We start from the raw sequence: 22952 nt of genomic DNA on the forward strand, positions 1-22952 counted from the left end.
TACAGGTCCCATGGTCACGGTTGACTGTGACCATGGGACCTGTAAAGGGCCCGAAACGTCGGTTTGTTTGAAAAAACAAATATACGCGATTTAAATCCGGAAAAATAGTTTCATTTCCTAAATAAATTTATTGTTTCTCAAAAATTATCCGTTAGCGTTATTGCACTTTTTTATACGAATGAACCAATTTTGAAAACATTTATGCCACTCCTCCGTGATAATCTTTGAAACATATTTTTCATACTCTTCGATAGCCTCTTCAGGTGATGAAAATCATTGTCCGCGTAACTGGTTCTTCATTTTTGGAAATAAATAAAAGTCACAAGGTGCCAGGTCGGGACTGTACGCGGGATGGCTCATAAGGTCAATTTGTTCACTTTCAAAAATTCATTTGTCTGTTTCGCCGTGTGAGAACTGGCATTATCGTGGTGCAAGATGATACGGCGTTTAGGGTTATTTTTACGGATTTTGTCAATAACTTCCGGCAAACAAATGGTCGTGTACCAATCACTATTTACGGTACAACGAGTCTCCAAAGCAACAGTACCCACGTGTCCAGTTTTATTAAAAAAAGAAGCAATCATCCGCTTATAGGCACTTTGCACGCGCTCCACTTTGGTTGGTTTCGGCTCATCTCGAAAGATCCTACGCTCGATTGCTGCTTTGTTTTGGGATCGTAACTATAAATCCATGTTTCGTAACCTGTTACTGTGTCCCACACCAAATTTGACGCCCCTTCGTTGAATCTAGTAAGCACGGTATTGCACCAAGTGACGCGATCCGTTTTTTGAGCCTCAGTCAAATTGTGTGGGATCCACCGAGAACACAGCTTTTTCACACCCAAATGTTCGTGTAGCATTGATTGTATTTTACTCATGCCTATGCCTAAAGATGCCCGAATCTCACGGTATGTCACATGCCTGTCTGTTTTGATCATACGGTGCACAGCATCGATGTTTTTGTTGTTCACAAGAGTGGACGGGCGACCATCACGAAATTCGTCACTGAGATTCACACGACCGCGTTTGAATTCTGCAAACCAGCTATAAATAGTCGTCTTGCAAGGTGCTTCATCGCCAAAAGCAGTTTGACGCCAAGCGAAGCTCCGCTGAGTTGTTAAATTACAGTTAAGAGAAAATCATACTACGAAAATTTTCACGAGTTAAATCCATGGTGATGTAGACAATTCATTTCTAAAATGACGCCACAATATAAAAACAAGTGACAGTCAGATGACAAAACTAACAAACTGTAATCCACAGCCAAAGAGTTCCATTTTCAAATGTTGTAATTACTTTTTAAATATTGTTTATGTAAGTGGCCAGTTCCGGAAACTTATAATGCGCCCTATGTACATTACGTATAATGTAATAATCACACGCGGTAGTAAAAATGCCTATTTTACAATTACGAGACAGGTCATACATGGCGCTTGATATAAGGTAACCTTAATGCTTGTCTAAATAAAGCCAAGTTGAATGAACCTAAGCTCTATCTTTTTTCGTACGACGGCGGACGCCGACGTTCGTTCTTTTGTATGCAGAGCGAGAGTTTCTCTGATTAAGGATTCAAAGGACGACACTTAAAAGGAAATATTGACCCATGCACGACACATATTGTGGTGCTTGTGTGAATGTAGTTAAAATATTTCCTATACGACGCGTTAAATGTGTCGTATGGTAACATTTGTGTCCTATATTTATAGGAGTATTTAATAACAAATACGGAAATGTTAAACTTGAGTTTATTTTAAATGCAACTGCAGTGAGAAATGTTAAAAAAAGAGGAACAGTTAACATTAAATATGCAGACTAGCATCACGAGGTATTAAACTTCAGGTCAAAGAGTTAGCAGAAGGTGTGATGAGCTGAAGCTTCACAGCGTGATAGCGCCGCGTTGGGCGTCCGCCAAAGCAATTTGCATCGCTACCCGTTTCGGAACATCGCCAAGTCTAGCAGAACAAAACCACAGAGAATTACCTCTATTCCAATAATAATTAATGCAAACATTTCACAGCCGAGACGCAAGCTGACGGGCGTTATGGAGCTTATAAAGCATCGACCCAACTCGCAATTAAGAAACGACACGCACGTCTATTTGCCGACACGGAAGAGACGCACTGGTTGCGATGGTCCATCGCGGTGAGCTCCTTGCAGTCGATGACTGGGGAAGCAGAGCCAAGCTACCATTCTATATTAATATACCTTTGATATTCGAATATCAATATTTTCAGACAGCTTATGAAATGCGTGACTGCAAAATGCATTCAGCTCTTCCGTGTTGGCAAACTTAATATGCACTAACGAACTGGGATACACGAAACGTGCATAATATCATCTTAAAAGCAATAATCTACTCATTATATCACTATCACTTAGTTTATTACAGGACATAATATTGTGAGAGTAATTCTAGATTTCAAATAAAATGCTTAAACTATACGATATCTATGGTACAGTCAAGAGCACATCAAGCTTGACACTTGAGCTAAAATTAACTCTATGCCGCTTAAGATAAGAACGGTCCAAAGTTTCAAGCTTGATGTGCACTTGACTATACTTTGCATACTATGGCTCAATTTTGATCAATTTCGTACATTCTAGGATATGATATTCCAGAACGTTCTATAGAATGGAAAGTATGGTGAAATATTACTACGTACTATTAATATTAGTACTTACTGTACTTAAAAGCCCCTGCAAAACCAATGTTTTGACTAAAGTTAATTTTGTTGATCCCAAGATGTTTATATTGAAATTCTAGCAATATGTTTTTCTTTGTAATAAAAAAATATTTAATGTGAGGACTACCTTAAATCATGGCAAAATCACTTGCGTATGTTACAAACCCAATAACGAGAATTGTTATTATTTGACAAATTACCAGAAAATTACAAAGAATTTCGTTGTAGGAAACTTGTTATGGCCAACAATTAGTATTTTAGTTAATGACACCGATATTTCTGCACATCTAGTAACCAATTACTTTTCATTACAAAGCTACATAATGTATGTATACATAACGAAGCTCATACGAAACAAAATAAATTTTAAGGAAAGATAAAATATAGGTACTTAATGTTAAATAAAGAAATATTTATATTCTGGATATGACTTTTTAATAATATTAGTAGTTTGACTACTTCTAATCACGTAAGTGGCTATAAAGTAATGGCGCCAGATAACATAAACGTTAAAATCAATCCACCTACATGTAGTACCTAGTAGTCGTACAGTCACCAATTCTCGATACATTAGATCTGACTTTAGGCACACTATCACGTGTGTGGGGCACGTGTTTATTTCAATACTACTACTACAATACGGTTTGCGTCTTGTAAACATTTTTAGCGAATTCCCAACAAACAAATCAAAAGATGATTTCTACTTACAAAGAGATGGAATGTAGATCATGATTTTTTCCATTGGAAAAAGTATGAATTTTAATAGCAAAGTGTACTGCACCGAAATATTGGAAAATTGTGCAATAAATATGCAGACTTGACAGCTGTATTCAAAACGCCTGAATAGGAAAAAACCCTCCAAACTAAAAATCTAATATAAAAAATATAGCGACTATAATATAGCGATAACATTTCTATTATATATTATTTACTTAAAGGAAATTAATACCAGAAGGATAAGGTTCCTAAAACTATAAATACTGTAGGAAAGTTAGTGCTGCGATTAAGTTCTAACCATTAATTTATTTAACATGATCCATCCAGAAAATAAATAAATGGAAAAAAACTGTGCGTTATAATCTTCAAAAAAAAGCCAATTGACCGTATTTACCAATAACATGTTCAAAACTAGCAAAACGGAGCTATTGTTCGCACCAACTATTGTATATTTTAATGATTCATTTTCCTTGTCTTATCAAACTTTATCATTCTGTACTGAAGGAAGGTACTCGTATTATGATCCAGATAAGATATCATGTGACGACAGACAACAAGACAGATAAGGCTACACTTTAAATTGTATACGAGTTTTACATATTGGATAGGAAACATATCCTGCAGAAGATAATGACAAGGCATAGCCAAAACCTAAAAGGATTACTAATACTTCTTCCCATAGATATGACAACTGCATAACTACATCGTCAGATTAGATAAAAAGTAAGCAAACAAATGTAGAACATTATATAAATAAGGCAGGTGAAGCCTTACAGGTGCACGAAACAATCCCAGTGACGTACTCAATGCCCATCAACATTAAAGATAAAGTGGGTACAACTAAACATGTAACATAAAATAATTAACGGCAAGTTATCCATTAAGTATAGTTGCAATACCAGCCACTTTTGCAAGTGTAGCATTAGCGTCTTCATGACAGGTGTTCTTTTGTGACCTACTTTTTTAAATTATTGATAGATAAAGAAAGCTTTTTCGAAGAAATAAAGCGCCACAGCGGCGGTACCTTACTTACGTTCAATACACATCGTAGACCAAATCAAAATTTTAAAACAAGCTTTCATGACCAACCAACGCCCTGGTGCCATTATTATTACCCTCTCCGTTTTTGATTATTCTTATAGAAACTTACCCAAGAATCACTTCAGGCACACGATGTTGGTCACCGTCCTCTATAAACAATTAAATAAATAAGTCATACTTACTTGAGATAATATATCTGTCCTTCAGGAGTGCGCGCTTGTTCCCATCCAGCAGGGAGGGGTCCCAGTTCATCTGGAATATGTGAGCCGACATCATAGGATCTCTGTTTGGTATGTTGGTGGTGTAGCGGCGGTTGCTGAGTCTGCTGGCCCGCCGCGTAAGTCTGCTGCAAGCTCGCGGGCGATGAGTGTGCTCTAGAGTGTGACACCGGCGCGGCGCCAGTCGCGGACGACGATCCGAATGCCGAGTCAGCCGAGTTTTCTCGCGAGTGAGACACAGATGGCGACTTGGAACCGGTCGACGGCGGGTTAAAGAACGACTTTGGAAGCTGTCGCATACGTAGAGGCACCTGTAGCGGCCGCTTCGAGTCCGGCTTGAGCACTGTGTCGAACAATGACTGTAGAACCGTCTCCGAATCCTGGTCCACGCGGAGGACCAGGTTCGATTTCTGTTCACCGTCCGTGTTAAGAGCCATGATTCAGTCGGGACGAACGAAATCTCGAAACCGACCTGGCCCACCGCTGTGACACAACACTAGCACGCAACGGGCTGGCGCGGCGCCACCCGACGTACTTGTGCTATAGCGCTAGCTGCGCGACTGTCGGTCGACTCCACTGACGCACACCCCGCCCGCGCCTCCGCCGCGTACACCCGCCGCTGCCCACGCGCACTAGCCGCCCGCCGCGCCACCCGCGCAGACCGGTCTACCGCCTGCCCCCGCGCCGCCGACCTGCCGTCCCTGACTACCATTGCTGCTTGCCTTGCTTTGCCTGTCTACAATACCTACCAACATTGACTATCTCCACCCATTTCATTCTTAGTATGGTATCCAATACATAAATATGTATCCCAATGAACTCACAGTTACAGTTGCTTTATATCTCTTAAACTTGGTATAATTAGTCAGGTTGGACAAGGATACAAAAAAAACAAGTTGTGGGAAATTAACTGTACTGTATGTCCTGTACCAATTCAATAAAATGTCCCAAAGAAGTGAAAGGATATAAGAAAAAGCAAGAAAAGTTAAGTTTAAAAATTTAATTCAATAGGTGTTCTAATTGTTCTTCCAGTATGAATTACTAAACAATTTTTTTTATATTGTTATCCTAGCGATGATTTGAAGTTCAGTACCTTGATCACGCAACCGTCACGATACTCAAAAATAATTTGGCCCTATATATATTCAGGTTCCCATTATTTATTTAATATTTTAAAATATATTGTTCTGTTTTTAAGAGTCCATGCCTTACATACTCATTTATTATTTAATGTGTCATAGTTTAATACAAATTATGTTGTTGGCTGTTAAACATTCCCTAGAAGACAAAATAGTACTAGAAAATATAATGAATGACTCTTGTAGCTCTGCCACAGAAAACCTAAGAAATCTCTTTAATGCTTACAGTTGCTCTATGATCTCCCATTGTAAAACTAAATTCAGAAATTCAATACTATAACCGCTACTTTCAATAGTTATTTAACCTCTTCATGCAGCAGTCCTAACAGAAAACTTTATGACATCTAAATGTACCACTCCTGACATAAATCCTGATATACATCCCACAGCTAGGCATAGATCTCCTTTCGGGCGAGGGTTTAGGTAATAGTCCTCCACATTGGCTCAATGCAGGTTGGGGAGACGTCACATGTTTTGGGGGGTTGTGAATCTTCTTCAACATACAGGTTCCATCACAATGTTTGCCTTCACCGAAAAATGAAAACCTACAATATATACTTGTAGCAATTCTTCCGTAATCTTATGAGCCCACCTTGAACTATTACTCAAAGAAGTTTCAGTACCTATCTTTCCTAGTAGCATACTTAGCACCTTAAACGTGACCATTTCTGAACTCTGTAACATCATGAGTTGAAAAACCATAAGACTACCATTGAAAGAAAGATTATATACTTATTTATGGTCACTGTTACTTATAACAATTTTTTCATGTTTTGATACCAACCAGTCTTAAGTGCATCACCATAGGTTGCAATGTTACAAATTTTATAGAAACTTACTCACCCCATTTAAGCAATAAAATTCTAGTCAATGTCATATACATTGACTAGAATTTAATTGCTTTACTATAATTGCTTACTAAACATACACTTGACTAATTTTTAATTTCTTCTTTCGAAGAATCTTCATGTCAAATGCTTCATAATTTATATGACAAAGTTCTGTGCTAGTGTTATTAAAAGTGATGGACAAGTTTTGTGGTGGATCAGTCAGTGAGGGCTAAACGTGGCTATTTTTAATTTATCTACAATCTACAAATCATATTTTGGTAGTGTAAAAAAATAAAGAACACTAATTGCAACTTGTGGTACTCGATTTTGTCATAGTTACTTGCATTTGTTTGGATAACCAAAGAGTAGATGTAACCATAAGGATCTGGCTATAACCAATAACTATAACTTTAATTTCGCTGTGATCGCACTCATGAATCGTGATAACAAAGAACAATAACAACAAAAAAATTCATGAATTCATGAGAAAAAAATTCACTTACGTGCTCGCGGACAATCGAGAAGTAAAATTACTTAATTCTACTTACTCAGTAAAATTGCTCTAACAGGAGTAAATCATGTTCTCTCAACAGAACCACAAAGAAAGTAATTTGATCACAAATTAGAAAGATATAGTAGCAATTTGATTTATTTCATCATTTTTCATTTTGATAATCTGCGCGGTAATCCGGTACATCTGCCAATTGAATTGTCAAAATAGGAAAAATTATCTCAATAATAGACGCTATTACATGTCGACAAGGGTCAATTTTCAACTCAATTTTTGTCCAAAAGAGAGACGGAAATATGATTGAACGAATGAAGAGTATGATTTTGATAGTTAAAGATACGTTCACGTAAAATGAAAATGTAATTTCAATATTTTCAATCTTTTCTAAAAAAAACTATAGAAATAATAAACGATAATAAAATTAAAAATTAAAAATAATGTTTTTTCTACTATTACCTACGCTAGATCAGTCTTGGGTTATGGAATTTTTTTTATTTTGAAACAATGATATTTTTGAGAAAATATCTGATATTTTTCACATATTTTCCACATTTGATGCTTGGCAAAATTAAAGACTGAACTCTACTATGACAATTTGTGAAAATAACATTGACCTACCAAAAATAAGCTAAAAAATTAGCAATCTTTAGTAGTAGATATTATTAATTACTTAAATTTCTCTCTATTTATAAATATACGAGAATTTTGGTGCAAAAGTCTTGTATGGTTCAAGAACCATCAATCTTATCAAGTAAGCAAGTGATTGCTGAAGTCTGTTATTTCAACAGCTTATGAAAGACCATTTAGCACCATCACTGGTGCTTACACTCCAAACGGAAAAAAATCTTTATTTCTTATGTAAGCAAATACTTTAAAAATCTTCACATTAAATAAACGTTCGTACTGCAAAGCAGATTCCCTTGACAAAACTGAAAACTGACATTCATCAAACACAATATTCGTTGGAAATATCTTAGAGGATGGAAAAGACAAATTTTTTATTTATTTTGATTTAACAACCTGAGAAGACAAAGTGGGTCACTACCATAGTCTCCTGTCATCCTAATATGGAGCAACTGTTCAAGAACTGTATACAAGATTACATTTCCATTTCTCACTATAATGTTTGTTAAAAATTTAAAAAAATTATAATTAAAATTGTTTTATTTCGGACAACGAGTTCCATAATTTGTTAGTAATAATCACAAGAAAAGTGCTTATAAGGTAGTTAGTTAGATTCATTTTTTTTTATATTAATTTTCAAATCACCTTTCTCATGAAGCTTTGCCACATGGGAGAGGTAATTCTACCAGCCACAGTTTGTAAGACGCTGTTGGGACTGTCCCGCACTCTGCGCATCAGGGATGCTGTCTTTTGCCGAAGGATGGCAGCAAAACCATCCGTCTCATACTCTGCAAACATCCCCGATGCGCTGCAGAAACGCGGCAGTCCCAACATCATCCTAAAAATATTAATATACTGTACACGTATGGTCTCCAGCGGCCGTTTGGTGTAGTCAACCCATAGGCTCCCTGTGTAGAAACTTTGACAGTAAGCTTTAAAAAGCGTTATTTTTTACTTCTTCTGTACACCGAGAAAACCTACGGATCAACATATTACCTCTTGAGCCCTACGCTCTCTTACAATGTCGGCATTGTACTTAAGATATTTGAAAGAAGTTACCCTTTTAATGTTCATATCGTTAATGGTTACTTCTGGGAATTCTTTAAGATTATTACCGGCGGCCTTAAAAACAATGTATTCACAATTTTTAATGTTATAGTGGAGACCATGAGAAGCAGCGTAGTCAGCACAGACCTTCAGCGTCTCTTCGACCGACCTCGCTGTGGGGCCCAGCAGCATCATGTCGTCCGCGTAGCTGATGTTGTTAACACAAACACCAACCACGCGGCAACCGACACGCACACCGCTGAGCCCAACAATGAAATCATATACATATACGTTGAAGAGCGAGGGGGAGCTTACCCTCTAAACCCGAACTGTGCGTCATGTAATTTTAAATATTTTTTTTAATAGAATCAAACATACTGTCCAGCACCTTGGCTATTGTAGTGGCTAGGGAGATCGGACGGTAGTTCCCCTTGTCCGATATGTCTCCTGTCCTGTTCTTCACAATCGGAACTATAATCGTCTTCATAAGGTCATCAGGTAGATATGCATGACTAAGACACATTGAGAAGAACGTGGACAGGAGACCTAGCAAATGGTTCCCCGCGTATTTGAGATGCTCGATGCTGAGCTCATCGTGCCCGGGAGACTTGCCTCTCGTCATACCCTTAATTGTGTCACGTACCTGATCCGCAGACACATGTAACAGAGGCTCTTCACCCCGAGAACAGAACTCAGCATCTATCACCCCAGAGGAATGTCCAAGAGGAGAGTGAACTTTAAAATGTTTAAAATGCAGTTTACCAGTCGATTTACTGTAGAAGGTCTTAAAATCTTGTGACCGATTGTTTAACATAAGGTAAAAATTTCACACATTTTGTATTTTGCTCGTTAAGAAGAAAGTTATTAAACATAAATCAGTCTACTACCTTTAAAATACCATTGTTCACGACGTCATAGGAACGTTGATGCCATTTAATTTCAAAAAATAAGGAAATATCGTCAGAAAACAATACTGTCTCTTGTTCTATACCTTCCATGAGGTTAGGTATCATGTCATTAATATAAAGCAAAAGTAACAATGGACCTTTAATGAAACCTTGACGGACGCCTATGCTAATTTCAGATCCGTTATAATGATATCGTACCGTTGACACCGACCTTCTTAATAAAACTACTCAAATACGATTTAAGATGTTTGATGTCACGGCCCGTTACAATATAACAACGAATTCTCCTGACCAAACTATCTTGTGCACGATATCGAACATCTTGGAATGCTCACAGAATATATTATAAGCATAACTATATTATAAGTATTATGTGAATGTTTTTTGAATTACATTTTGTCCTCTCAACAAACAGCCTTCTGGCATTTGTTTTGACCGACACCAAATGAAACCAAACAGTTTATGAGCCACTAAGTGCCATCGAAAACCAGCGGACGGCAAGGCAGAGGTCATTAAATTTGTGAATGGATATTTTGTACTATGGTAATTGAAATAAGGAATTAATTTCAATTCTCTGAGACGCAGAAGGAAATGCGCTGCGATACTCCGAGGAACGGACCCATTAGATATTCACAGCTGTTTGTAATGGCGTTCCGCTGGGTGGGGTTTTATCTCCTATCCTTTTTTCCGTCTTTATCTGTGGTCATTATTACATCATCACTCACGTCTCCTTTCCATCTCTATGCCGATGATCTTCAAATCTATACTGCAGCCCGTCTTGAGGATGTGTTTCTGCTATCGGCACATAGAATTCCGACCTACAAACGGTTTCGATATGTGCAAAGAAGTTCATAGAAGTCCATAGGTTTCTTTTAAATGCACAAAAGTCCCAATAAGCCCTAAATATTGGCAGACACCAATCCATCTGCAAGTTAGAGTCTATGGTGATGCCCAATTTAGCTCTAAATTACACCGTAACTCTTTTTCCCAGTTCAGTTAAAAATGTGGGCATCATAATGGATTCGGACACTCTCTTGGTCGAAGTAAGTCGCCGATGTAAGTCGTAAAATCTTTGCATCACTTCATTCCATCACGTGGCTGCAGTACTTTCTCCCTCTGTCTACCAAATTTATGCTCGTACGCACGTTACCTAACTTGATCTTTCACAGGACCTTCTTAATAAATTGGAGCGGCTGCAAAATAAATGTATCAGATTTGTGTTTGGGTTGAAAAAGTACGACCACATTTTCAAGTTCAAAGATGATTTGAAGTTGTTACCTATTCGTTTACGTAGAAATGCTCACATTTTATGCTTCCTCTTTATAAAGAATTTTATAATCCTTTTTCATCCCACTTCCCCTAGCTATCTACGTGAGCGTTTTCAACAACGTCAGGCTATGGGTAAACGCCTGCGTTCTGGCACCAATTTGTCCCTCGGCCTTCCACAACACAGTGCCCAAAAACATTCGGTTTCGTTCACAGTAAATGCTGCCCGTATTTGGAACCTTCTCCCGGTCGTGGTCAGACTGCTACCTTCGTTCAAGCTTTCAAGAGTGCACTTAGAGCTATATAGGCACTGACCTCTAATGGAGGTTGTGTATATAGGACATGTAAAACAAGGCCATGAAGTAATACGCTGAGACAATGAGAACAGAAAAATTGACCCCGTTTTCAGAGTTTGCGTAAAATTTTGACCGATTTCTTTTACAATTTTGAGACCAAATTAATATTTCAAGTAAAACGTATAAATAAAGAAGCATAATATATTTTTTGGAGCTGTAAATATCGTAATAATTTGAAACTATAGAGTACGGTGCAGTTTTTAATTGATGAATGCATCTAAACTAACGTTGAAAATTGACGCAGGTGCAAACAAACCATTCAGTTGCTTTTCCGGTGTAATGTCAAAACAAGTCGTAACATTCCATTCATTCTATTTTGATTCGTTAATTGTTTATTTATTTTGCTGATTTAGAGCTTGCGGTGTGGTTTAATTTAAGAATTAAGTGTACCGTATGTATTTACATTCTGATCAAAATAGTGATTGGAATATTATATTATACATGCAAATAAAAGTAAAATACAGTACTGGCGTTCTATAGCATACTCTCTCTAGTACTGCAATGCAGTTAACTATACAGTGACTAGATCGCGTACGAGTTTGCGCATTGGTGTTCACTGTTATACCTTCTCGAAATATCAATAAGTATGAAGTATACAAGGCATCACAGCGCTATCTCTAAACGCGCATGCGTGGCTACTCATCGGAAAAGGAGAAAATAGAAAAATCATTACAGTGCAATCTCAAGACGTGGTAGGACATGGTAACAATAGTGAAAATCTAAATTATGGCTCAAAGTTCGGATGCAAGCTTCGAACGCTGCTGTCGACTCTGTGCCGAAGAGCAAGACGTAACTATAATGATATTTAGTAAAGAAGCTGAGGCACTGCTTCTTCAAAATAAACTTAACAAATACTTGTTAATTGAGGTAAGTTTTTTTTGCACCTACTTCTACTAAACCAAAATTCAACCTTCCCGCATTTTATACATTGATTGTTTCTTAAAAATTATCTGGAAGTCCACTCAATGATAGATATGTTATTAATTGCACACATATTGCATATTAACTATTAATAAAATCAGAATTATGGCCTGAAAATTTTCAGGTTGCTGAAGATGACACACTGCCCAAAAACATCTGCATAAGATGTTGCTATAAGTTGCAAAGTGTCTGTGACTTTATAGACACTGCACACAAAGCACAGGAAACTTTATTGAGACGCAGCACTATGCTCAATAAAACTCCTACTACATGCATGCCAGTCATAGATCCCAATAGCATTAAGACTGAAATAACTGATACAACAGAAAAGTCAGAAGAAGCAAAGATAACAGAGATGGAAGTTAGTGTAGACCCTATGATGATTCTGCAAAATGAAGATATGCTATCTCCAACTACGGATGAAACTTGTGAAAATGCTGTAGATGTCACATATTTACATGGTGTTGCCTGTGAAGATGTTACAATTAAGCTAATTAGAAAAGGAAGTGATTCTAAATCAAATGACCCAGTACTAGAGGATAAGAAACCATTTCCATGTTTGACTTGTAAGAGGAGTTTCTTAACCGAGTTGGCCTTAAAAAATCACTCATGGACCCACTCAAATGAAGAGAAGCCAGTTAAAATGTATCTTTGCAATACCTGTGATGAAGGATTTGATTTAAAAAATGATTTGATTGGCCATTTAAAGCAACATAGAAGAAATGGTTTTTGCACCGTTTGTGGTAGAACGTAAGTTACTGGTTAGCATTATCAAAATTTACATTGGCCATATCTATTATATTGTGTCTTTACATTTTTAACTTTAGTTTCAGAACAGAAAAGAACCTGGAAGCACATATGGCTGTGCACCTGTCATCAAGTAAATCATTTACATGCAAAGTATGTGGACGGTCCTACAATACTTTGAGCAATTTGAGAACCCACAGTATAACTCACAGTAACGAGAGACCTTATCATTGTCATTTATGTAAGAAATGTTTTAAGAGGAAGCAGGACCTGAAGGTATTTTAACTACTAGTAATTTGCATGTGATAGTTCTACTTCCTTAACAAGCAGTAGGCAACTACGAGCAGTATAAGAGAGATCAGCAAGCATAAACAATAATAAAGTAGAAATCCTACAAATAATTCTTAGAAATCTGTATTATTATTATTATTAGATGACTTCCCCTCATCACTGCAGCCATTTAGAACCTATTTGTGAATTCAAAGAGATCTGAAACCACTTGGAAACTGATTCAAAATTCCAAGAAAAATAGATTGGTCTGGTATTTTCTATTGTCAAAGTCACTATGTGAAAATTAAATTGGTTTATTAAGTGACACAAGCAGTGCCAAAGGTTCAGAAATAATTTTTACTTATAGTCTCACTGGTGGAGATAACGTGTATAAATGTGTAAAATGTTGAGAGTCCGCATGGCCGCATTAGGCATTTATGTTAGGATTTCAAAAATCTATAGAAAATGTTCTTAGATTTGGATAATTGCAAAAGGGTGGCAAGATATTATCTTTTCACAAAGTTTCTATTTCTATTTTAAAAAAACAGAAATTAAGGATGGAATCACAATTTAGTAAACAATAGTTTATATATAACAGTTTATTACAAATGATTAAAGTCCATTGTGTGGCATTAGATTGATGTACAATTGGCTTTTACTTTTTTTTGTTTTAACTATTTGGGCTTATTTTTACATAATTATGATTAATTTTGTTGATCAATAAGACAAAGATCTATCCTAAGGTGTTCCATGAAATGAATTGCAAATTCTTTTATTCTTATCAGTATTGTTCTGCCTTAATACATTGAATCTTATTTAGGATCCAAAGACTTAACCCTAGAAACTGTTGATTAATAAGACGAAGAAGAAGAGAGTAGAATAAGAACGAGTAGGGCAACTTCCGCCTGTTTGGCGCATCAATACCTGCTCTTCTCCGGAAGCATAGGGTTGTCACATTATTATTTTATTTGTATGTACAGGTTGTAAACATAATTTGAAAAACCTATAGTTTTTTACCACAGAGTGTTTTCGTGCTATGTTGAAATAACCTTTGTCAAATGCAATACGTACGTAGGTTGATATTTTTATGCCAGCATTGGTATCTCTATTATGGGAGTATGGTTACGAAATAGGAATGCGCGCGAGTGCATGCGTGAGCGTGCGTGTACCTCCGAGTGCATGCGTGAGCGTTCGAGTGCGCATGTGTCGTACGCATGCGAGTGCGTGCGAGTGGCTGTATGTGCGTGCGAGTGTCTGTATGTGCTTGCGAATGCGTGAATGCGTGTCTGTTAGTATAACAACTGAGTCTTGTTCATAAAAACTCGAACCATTTTACAGTCGTGTCCTTTAAAGTGGAGTCTCTTTTAATAGGCCATAAACACAACATTAAACACGTCTAATATTTGATAGCATTTTTAAACGCCTAAACCGAAAGTGCCGAAGGAACGCTTCAATTCTATAACGAATGGCGCATGTGACGACCCGGGCTAAATAACACTTAGAACACTCTTAGAAAGTGCGAATGTGTGTGTCCGTACATGTTGCGGGCCGGCGTGCACACATATAAGCCGCGCAGCTACGTTATAGGTACTATACTTGTTGTTATAAATAAATGAATAAAATAAAAAATAAAATACGCTTTATTTGATATGCATAAATTTCAAACAAAACAACAAAAATTCATAAAAATAAAATCAATTAAAATAAATGTAATAAATATATTATTCAATTATGACAATGGTCTATCCTGAATGATTAAAAGTGTTCTATCGAGGAATTGTAAATTCTCTTATTATTTTCAGAATTCTTGTGCAATGCACAAGCAATATTGTGCTATATACATTGAATCTTATTTAGGATGCAAAGACTTAACACCAGAAACTGTCGTAGCCAGTCTAATTACAACTTCACATGTTATGCAAATATCAAAATCCTGTTGCATCAAATAGCATACAGCTATTAGCTTAGAATTCAACGCAATTACTGGTACTAATGTTGTCAACAGACAATAATGCAATGACAATGGTTCAGAGGCATAGATTGCATGTCTATTGTCATTTAATATCATTGTCTTCATTAGTTACTTATCAATTTCAAAATTTGAAAGTTCCACTGAAATGTTAACTATTTTAATGAAATATTATAACAATGAAATTCACAGCTCTAAAGAGCCTTATGACTAGTACATGAAATTGATCACGGAAGAAAGAATAGTCTGTGAATAGTAAAGACTTAAAAAAAACAGAAAATACAGATAGTAAAAATCGTAAATTAGGATACACACTCACGAAAGTGAAATAATGATTAAGTTAAGACAGTTCAGATTGTAATTTAGTTCTGCCCAATATATGACATTATGTTTATTTCCTTAAGAGTCGATACAACCTCAAACGGAACGTACCCAAATGGCTTTGAAGAAATAATATATAATATATATATATAATCAATCCTCAATTTTACTACTTATAAATATAATAAAATATATATACATACATATGAAACATTTTCACTTAGAAAAAGATCTTCAGGAGCTTGTCTCTTTAATCTTTGAAATGTTTGATTAGACGGTTTTGCCATTAAGTTTCTTGCAAGTAGGTTAGAATGCCTTTGTAAGCGTTTGGAATAAGCAACCAGCAAGTGCTTTATCTCCTCTTTTACGGTTCTAATTGCCAAGTCATGATGAAGGCGTTGATTTATCATGTACCAAGGTGCTCTAATGATTATACGTAGCACTTTTGATTGAAATCTTTGCAGTATCTCGATATTGGATGTGGATGCCGTGCCCTATAACTGCAATCCGTAAGTCTAAATTGGTTTGAGAATACACTTGTACAGTAAGAGTTTATTGTCCATTGTAAGTTGTGAGTTTCTTCCTTTGAGCCAGTATAGTTTCCTTAGCTGTGGATCAAGAGCTTTTCGTTTTGTGGATATATGCTTTTCCAAGTAAGCCCAGGTAACGGATTTCATTGGATTGAGGAATTTTTGTCTGATTTAGCTCTACTTCAGGGCATGTATCCCGTCTCAAAGTGAAAATAACATAAGTGATTTAGTTTCGTTTGCTTTTATTCGCCAATCTCTTAGCCATTGGGATATATTTATATTTTGTTGAAGTTTTGCTGTTGCGCCCGCGGTAGTTCATCAACTGCAAGAACCGCATTGTCGTCAGCGAAAGTTCCCGTTAATACATCATGTATGTTTGGCAAATCTGAGGTGTAAATAAGGTAGAGCATCGGTTCCATTACGCTTCCCTGTGGTACGCCTGCATTATGTTATAGAAATTTGTTATAATAGTATAACCATAACACAGTATAATAGTAACACCGTACTTAACGTAAATATGTCTTTCACTAAAATAAGATTTTATGAATAGATAGTAGTTTATGGGTATATTTTAGCGTATTTTGTACAGTAGTCAGTCATGCCATACATGGCCAAAGGCCTGTGATATGACCAAGAAGGCAGCAGAGCAATATAACTTGTGTTCGAAAGTATAGTGAATCTTTTCTAGCAGCCTATGCAGCTACTCATTGTACCGTGAGATCGTCTAAAGCCAAATTGGTATTCCGGGATCAGTTCGACAGCGGTCGCTTCTGGCGCAATACGTTTCAGAAAGAGTATTTCCAGGATCTTGGAAGGATATATGCTGATTACTATATGGTATGAGAACACGACTCCTAAACATTTTTACTATAGAAAAAACCACAAATTTACCTCAACATTTTACAAGAAAACGACTATATTTAATAGGTACTTTACATATTATACCAATTTTTTTTATATCAACTGAACTAAATAGAAATGGCTTTAATTCAGTTTGTTAAAAAGTACATTTTGAAATAAAGCCAATGTCCCTCTCACTCGACACGCGCAATAGAACCGATTCAGTACGGGAAAAATTTGAATTCGAGCTGAGGTAGTATGGATTCTTAATCAAATCAAATCAAATCAAATCAAAAATCATTTATTCTCAGACAACTACAGTCCATATTTTACAGTTATAATATTAGCTTAGATAATTCAATAGGTTTACACACATTAAAATAAACAAAAGGCAACTTAAAAACATAGAATAATTAAACAAATTAAATTAAATATCAAATAAATCATCGACATGGTTTTAAATGCAGTTTCATGCAATGTAGCATGATCGGGCAATCCACTCTACCAGCCACAACGCGCAGAATCTCATTCGTGCCGCAACGGATACGACTTATTAATGAGGCAGCTCTCTTTCATAGGATAGCATGGAAACCATCCGTGTGGGCATCCGCGAACATGCCGGATGAGCTGCAGTACCGTGGCAAACCCAATAAAACCCTGAACGCGTTGTTGTACGTTGGCGCAGGGCGTTGATTGTCTTCTGCGTAAAGTTGTCCCACAGATTACACGAATAGAAGCATTGGCAGAATGCTTTGAAAAGTGTCACCTTCACGAGTACTGTGCAACGTGCGAATCTGCGCGCCAACATATTGCTTCTAACAGCCAACGCCCGTCGCTCTCTCTCTATGTCCTCATTATCAGTGAGATCCTCCGACACCCAGTGGCCAAGATATTTAAATCGCGTAACTCTATTTAACGCAACACCGTTCAAATAGACGGGTGGTACTGAAGTGATCTTGTGACCCCGAGACTGGAACATCAGGAGCTCACTTTTTTTTTGCGTTATGCCTGAGCCCATGGGCCCCGGCATAACCCTCACATATCTTAAGCAATTTTCTTAAGGCACTTATCGAAGGAGCCAACAAAACCATGTCGTCTGCATAGCTAAGGTTATTTATACACTTGCCATCTATGGAGCAACCGACCTGTGCCCTGCCTAGCTCCTCGACAAGCCCATCTATATACAAGTTAAACAGGCGAGGTGATGTTAAACCTCCCTGTCTCACTCCACAACTCATGCTGTACTCATCGGAGATAGTTCCCGCTCATTTCACAACGTTTATTTGATTCTTATACCAATAATCAAAAACGTCTATAACTTCACTGGGGACGCTGGTATCAGTCCTCATTTTTCTCCAAAGTAACTTATAGGACACCAAATCGAACGCCTTCGATAGGTCCAAGAAGCAGGCATAGACCGGAGTCTTCCTGTTTGTATAGTAACGGACGGTATGCTTCAGGCACAGTATGGCAGTCTCAGTAGAGAGCCCAGACCGGAATCCGAACTGAGTATCATTCAATTTCATGTGACTGTTCAAAGTGCGATCAAGCAGACCGTCCAGTACCTTTGCTATGGTGGTGGCTAACGAAATTAATAATAAAAAGTGTTACGTATGACAAGGTTATGACTACAGCACAATTAGCTCTAGGCTTGTGCCGCAGGATCCAAAAATGGAAAACAATTTGATCTCTAAGCATGTGTGTGGTGATGTGTGGAGGTGTCTGTACATGAGTACGCAAGTGGTTGCGTGTGTTATGCGATAGTGTGACATGAATGGTTAATTATCCTCTCCTTATAAATGTCCTCAGTTTGTTGATAATAACAATCAACCATTTTTCTATTTTAATTATATAATTTTTTGACATTTTCTTTTGATTTTGTAACAATTTCATACATTATGTTGTTTGTTTTAGTTCCACATAAACCAGCATACTGGTGCTAAGCCTTACAAGTGTCCATTCTGTGATAAATGTTTTGCCAGTTCTGGGAACTGCTATTCGCACAGAAATCGTATGCACCCTGGGCGCCGTCTGGAGTACAAGCTTAACCGTCGACCTGGATCTACAAGGGAAAACCAATCAAAGAATAAGGATAAATTACCTACAGTGCGCCTTACTAATGTGAAAGGAATATTCAAGTACTTCTGTCAGATTTGTGGCCACAGTTTTATGAAGAGGGACAACTACACTGTAAGTATTAAGATAGATAAAATAATATATAAGATAAATAGTACAAATCTGATGGAATTAATATCATGCACTTTTTTATTTGTTCTCAATGAATTAACTTCATAAACAAATAATTGTGTTTTCAGTACCACATGTATCAGCATACTGGTGAAAAGCCTTTCACATGCTCATTCTGCCCGGAGAAGTTTGTAACTAGAAGAGGACTACTATTCCACCATAACAAGGATCATCCAACTAAGGACAGACCTCTTGCATTACTGTCTAAAAATGCTTTACTGAAGTAATCATTTTTACCATGTTCATTAGGTTCTATCACAACAAGTTTGTTGTGATAGAACCTAATGAACTAGAACCTTGTTAGCAATAACAATGTTTACACTTGCATTGAAATACATAAAACCTACTGCAAATTATAGGATAGTTATTACCTATTGAACTTCACTGGAAACACAATATCGTAATGCAGGTTAGTTAAAAATAATCTTAGAATTTTTATTCAGATTAAAAATAAGATTTTCAAATGGCTGATAGATCAGTATCTTCAGGAAAATACTTTATTAAGCATCTGTTTCTTCTGCACTTAAGAAGTGACACTAAATTCATTGTACTTATTTAAAGCTTATTGTGATTCAGTTCTGTGTCAACATTTTGTCAATAAAAATACAACATACCTACCTTGTATTTGAACTTTCATTTTTCGTTTATTTCTAATAAAAGGTTGTTTGCGACTTTATTATCGCGCACTACGGATACTGGTATCGATTATTATAAAGTTAGGCCTTGTACAGCTTGAGGTTAGCGCTACGTAGTGTTTATATTGCGTTAGCTACGTAGCGGGGATAGCCGCAATCAACGTGGTCTTGCCAACTTGATGATAAAAACCTCTAATAAATATGGGCAAATACTTATTTAAAGGCGCCCCGCAAATGTGTGTCTTGTGTTGGTTACAAGCTATCCGGCAAATATGGAAGCGAATATTCATTTTTTTTAAAACAAAATAATGACTTTCCAACCTTACCAAAAAGAGCCGCTTACAGTAAATTTTTATCATAATATTGGTAGGTCAATGTCATAATGGTATCAAATTAGAAGTTGTTCCATATTATACTTTATTGGATTTTATAATAGACAACTAACAACTAATATTAATTGGAAACTACGATACAAAAAATAAAATCGAAACTTTCAAAATTCATTTATGCTTTTCTTCAAATAAAAAAGACTACCGACTTCGAAACTTCTCTAATAACGTATTATGCTTACGCATATTATTATACGTTTCTCAGCTACAGCTACGGTGTTATAACGTAGGAAAACAGTACTGATTCTCCCAGCCTGTCGTACATAGTTTGATAAAGATCATAGTTAACATTACGAGTACCGACTCTTGCAACACTTACTTTAAAAAACATAAAATACTCACTTTACCTTTTATCTACCTTGGAAATTTGTGAGGAAACACCTAGATTTTTTTTTGTAAGCGGATGATAAGAACCCGATGCGATGTGTATTATGTGTAACAAAAATAAATTAGCAATGCCTAGGTACATTTCGACTCAAACTACACTCATCAAGTACACTAGCAATGACTGAAGAAATACTATATAATACATACACAATACATAATAAACTATTTTTTTATACCTATGTTGAAAGTAAGAGTATTTTAAACTTCGTAGAGCTGGAAATTTTGTATTTACTCTAAAAACTATTACTAGAGCATCTATTTTGCGAATTATTAACAGTCTTAAATCTAATGCCCTGGGGATCGATATGATTTTCTTGGACATGTTACTATTAACTCTCCCATATACACCTTGAAAATTTTAACATCCATAATTAACACCTCGATACTTTCTTCAACGTTTCCTGATCTTTGGAACAGCCATCGTACAACCTCTCCCCAAAAATACACATCCACTTACTTTTAAGGATATTCGACCAAAAGTGGGGCGCACTACAAGTTTCCGGAATGAATTAGAAAAAATTACTATAAATGATCAGAAATGAATTTATTGTTTCTCAAAATATTCTCCGTTAGCGTTAATGCACTTTTTCATACGAATGAACCAATTTTGAAAACATATATGCATATGCCACTCCTCCGTGACAATCTTTGAAACATATTTTTCATACTCTTCGATAGCCTCTTCTTATCGCGTAACTGATTCTTAATTTTTGGAAATAAATAAAAGTCACAAGGTGCCAGGTCGGGACTGTACGCGGAATGGCTCATACGGTCAACGTTGTTCACCTTCAAAAATTCATTCTGGCCGTGTCTGTCTGGCATTATCTTGGTGCAAGATAATACGGCGTTTACGGTTATTTTTACGGAGTTTGTCAATAACTTCCGGCAAACAAATGGTCGTGTACCAATCACTGTTCACGGTACAACAATTCTCCAAAGCAACAGTAGCGACGTGTTCAGTCGGGTTTTAGGAAAAAACACAGCACCTCTATACCTCTATACCGGCTTTGATGGATGTCACGGGAACATTTTGGAGGCTCAAGACGCAGGAATGGGAACTGTGCTTGAGCTTCTTGACTTTTCCCGTGCATTTAATACAATAAATATTTCTCTCTTATTATCCAAATTAGTATATTATGGTTTCGATGAGCCTTCAGTAAAATGGTTTGATTACCAGAATAATCGCTCTCTCTATGTACAGTTTGGTGGGAGAGATGGTTCTGTGTCTCCATCGTCACTTGCCCATATGCGAAGTGGTGTCCCACAGGGTTCTATCTTAGGGCCTTTGCTCTTCATTCTTTACATTGCAGATATCATTGGCTGCATAAAGCACTGGAAATTTCACTTATACACAGATGACCTACAATTGTATCTGTCATGCAAACCAAACAATATTGAATCAACGTTTTTTGAAAGTCGAAATGATAAATAAAGACCTAGAGAAGATTTGCCAGTGATCAAAACGTAACTCACTCACACTAAATCCTAACAAGTCCAAGTTTTGAATATTAGGCTCAAGGCTGCTAGTTTCGAGGATGGCTTTGAGAGAACCTCAATTAACTATTCATGGAGAAGCAATAACTGGTGTCCGTGAAGCGCGCAATCTAGGTCTCATAATGGATTCAGACCTACGTTTTGAATCCCATATAGCAGAAGTTGCTCGTAATAGTTTTTATCGCCTAAAAGTTTTAGGTATATAAGAGGCGAGATTATCTCAGCACGGATTTACGGTTAAAATTGGTGGAATCCTTGATTTTGTCTAAATTTAATTATGCAGATACAGTTTATGGTTTTCGTCTTCTATGTAAAACTAAAGCGTTAATACAACGAGCTCAAAATGCATGCTTAAAAATTTGTTATCCAATATCTCCTACGAATCATTGGTATTTTTTAACAAAAATAAACTATTAAATATGTCTTCACGTCGGTACATATACATTTTGCCACTCTACTCTTTGGTAGAATAAAACATAAAAAACCGTTTTACCTATATAAAAGTTATATTAAAAAGGTCTTCGCAATTGCGTCTTAGTCGACTAATTGTCCAGTGCCACAGAACTGCAGCATTTCAATGGAGCTTTATTATGTAGGTTTTAGTAATATATAATTTTTTTTTTTAATTATTATTATACAAATTATTTTTTGTATATTTATTTGTAATAGCCGAATAAATGTTTTTTTCTTCCTTTTATTTTTTTATAACGCACACACTCATAGCCCCGCACTAGGGAGACCCTGTATTGCATGCCATGGACAGGTAGGCTCACGAGAGAAATAAATGTAGACCTCTGCGTGGCAGTTCAGCATGGTAACCGTTCGACTACGGAGACAGTGGAATAAACTACCAGAACAATTA

General features: G+C 36.6%; 2 protein-coding genes across 8 annotated transcripts in view; one reads left to right on the forward strand and one right to left on the reverse strand.

The window, feature by feature from the left end:
• Positions 1–5187, reverse strand: part of LOC113230489 (transcriptional coactivator yorkie) — a 33517-nt gene extending 28330 nt beyond the window's left edge. For all 5 annotated transcript variants that reach the window (XM_026464445.1, XM_026464444.1, XM_026464441.1 and 2 more), the window contains exon 1: positions 4624–5187. In XM_026464445.1, the coding sequence (XP_026320230.1) occupies positions 4624–5096 (473 nt within the window). In that variant the 5' untranslated portion in view covers positions 5097–5187. The remainder of the gene's footprint in view (positions 1–4623) is intronic.
• Positions 5188–12051: 6864 nt separating this feature from the next.
• LOC113230232 (gastrula zinc finger protein XlCGF46.1-like) lies at positions 12052–19610 on the forward strand. Of its 3 annotated transcripts, none has more exons than XM_026464069.1 (6): positions 12052–12207; positions 12386–13011; positions 13089–13284; positions 18853–19128; positions 19254–19362; positions 19467–19610. In XM_026464069.1, exons 1-6 carry the CDS (start codon positions 12067–12069, stop codon positions 19487–19489), a joined length of 1371 nt encoding a protein of 456 aa, XP_026319854.1. In that variant the 5' UTR covers positions 12052–12066; the 3' UTR covers positions 19490–19610. The 3 variants fall into 3 exon arrangements, with proteins under 3 accessions (XP_026319854.1, XP_026319852.1, XP_026319853.1); XM_026464067.1 differs by having other exon boundaries at positions 19254–19402; positions 19465–19589; XM_026464068.1 differs by having other exon boundaries at positions 19254–19420; positions 19465–19578.
• The last annotated feature ends 3342 nt before the right edge of the window (positions 19611–22952 follow it).

The sequence above is a fragment of the Hyposmocoma kahamanoa genome, unplaced genomic scaffold, assembly GCF_003589595.1.
Source record: "Hyposmocoma kahamanoa isolate Upper Pololo Valley unplaced genomic scaffold, ASM358959v1 63, whole genome shotgun sequence".
Lineage (NCBI taxonomy): Eukaryota > Metazoa > Arthropoda > Insecta > Lepidoptera > Cosmopterigidae > Hyposmocoma > Hyposmocoma kahamanoa.

Bases quoted from the DNA above. Each gene is read 5' to 3' on its own strand.
- LOC113230232 (XM_026464067.1), top strand. From the start codon at position 12,067: ATGGCTCAAAGTTCGGATGCAAGCTTCGAACGCTGCTGTCGACTCTGT. The intron at 12,208-12,385 runs GTAAGTTTTTTT...GAAAATTTTCAG, and splicing joins ACAAATACTTGTTAATTGAG to GTTGCTGAAGATGACACACT. The intron at 13,012-13,088 runs GTAAGTTACTGG...TTTTAACTTTAG, and splicing joins TGCACCGTTTGTGGTAGAAC to TTTCAGAACAGAAAAGAACC.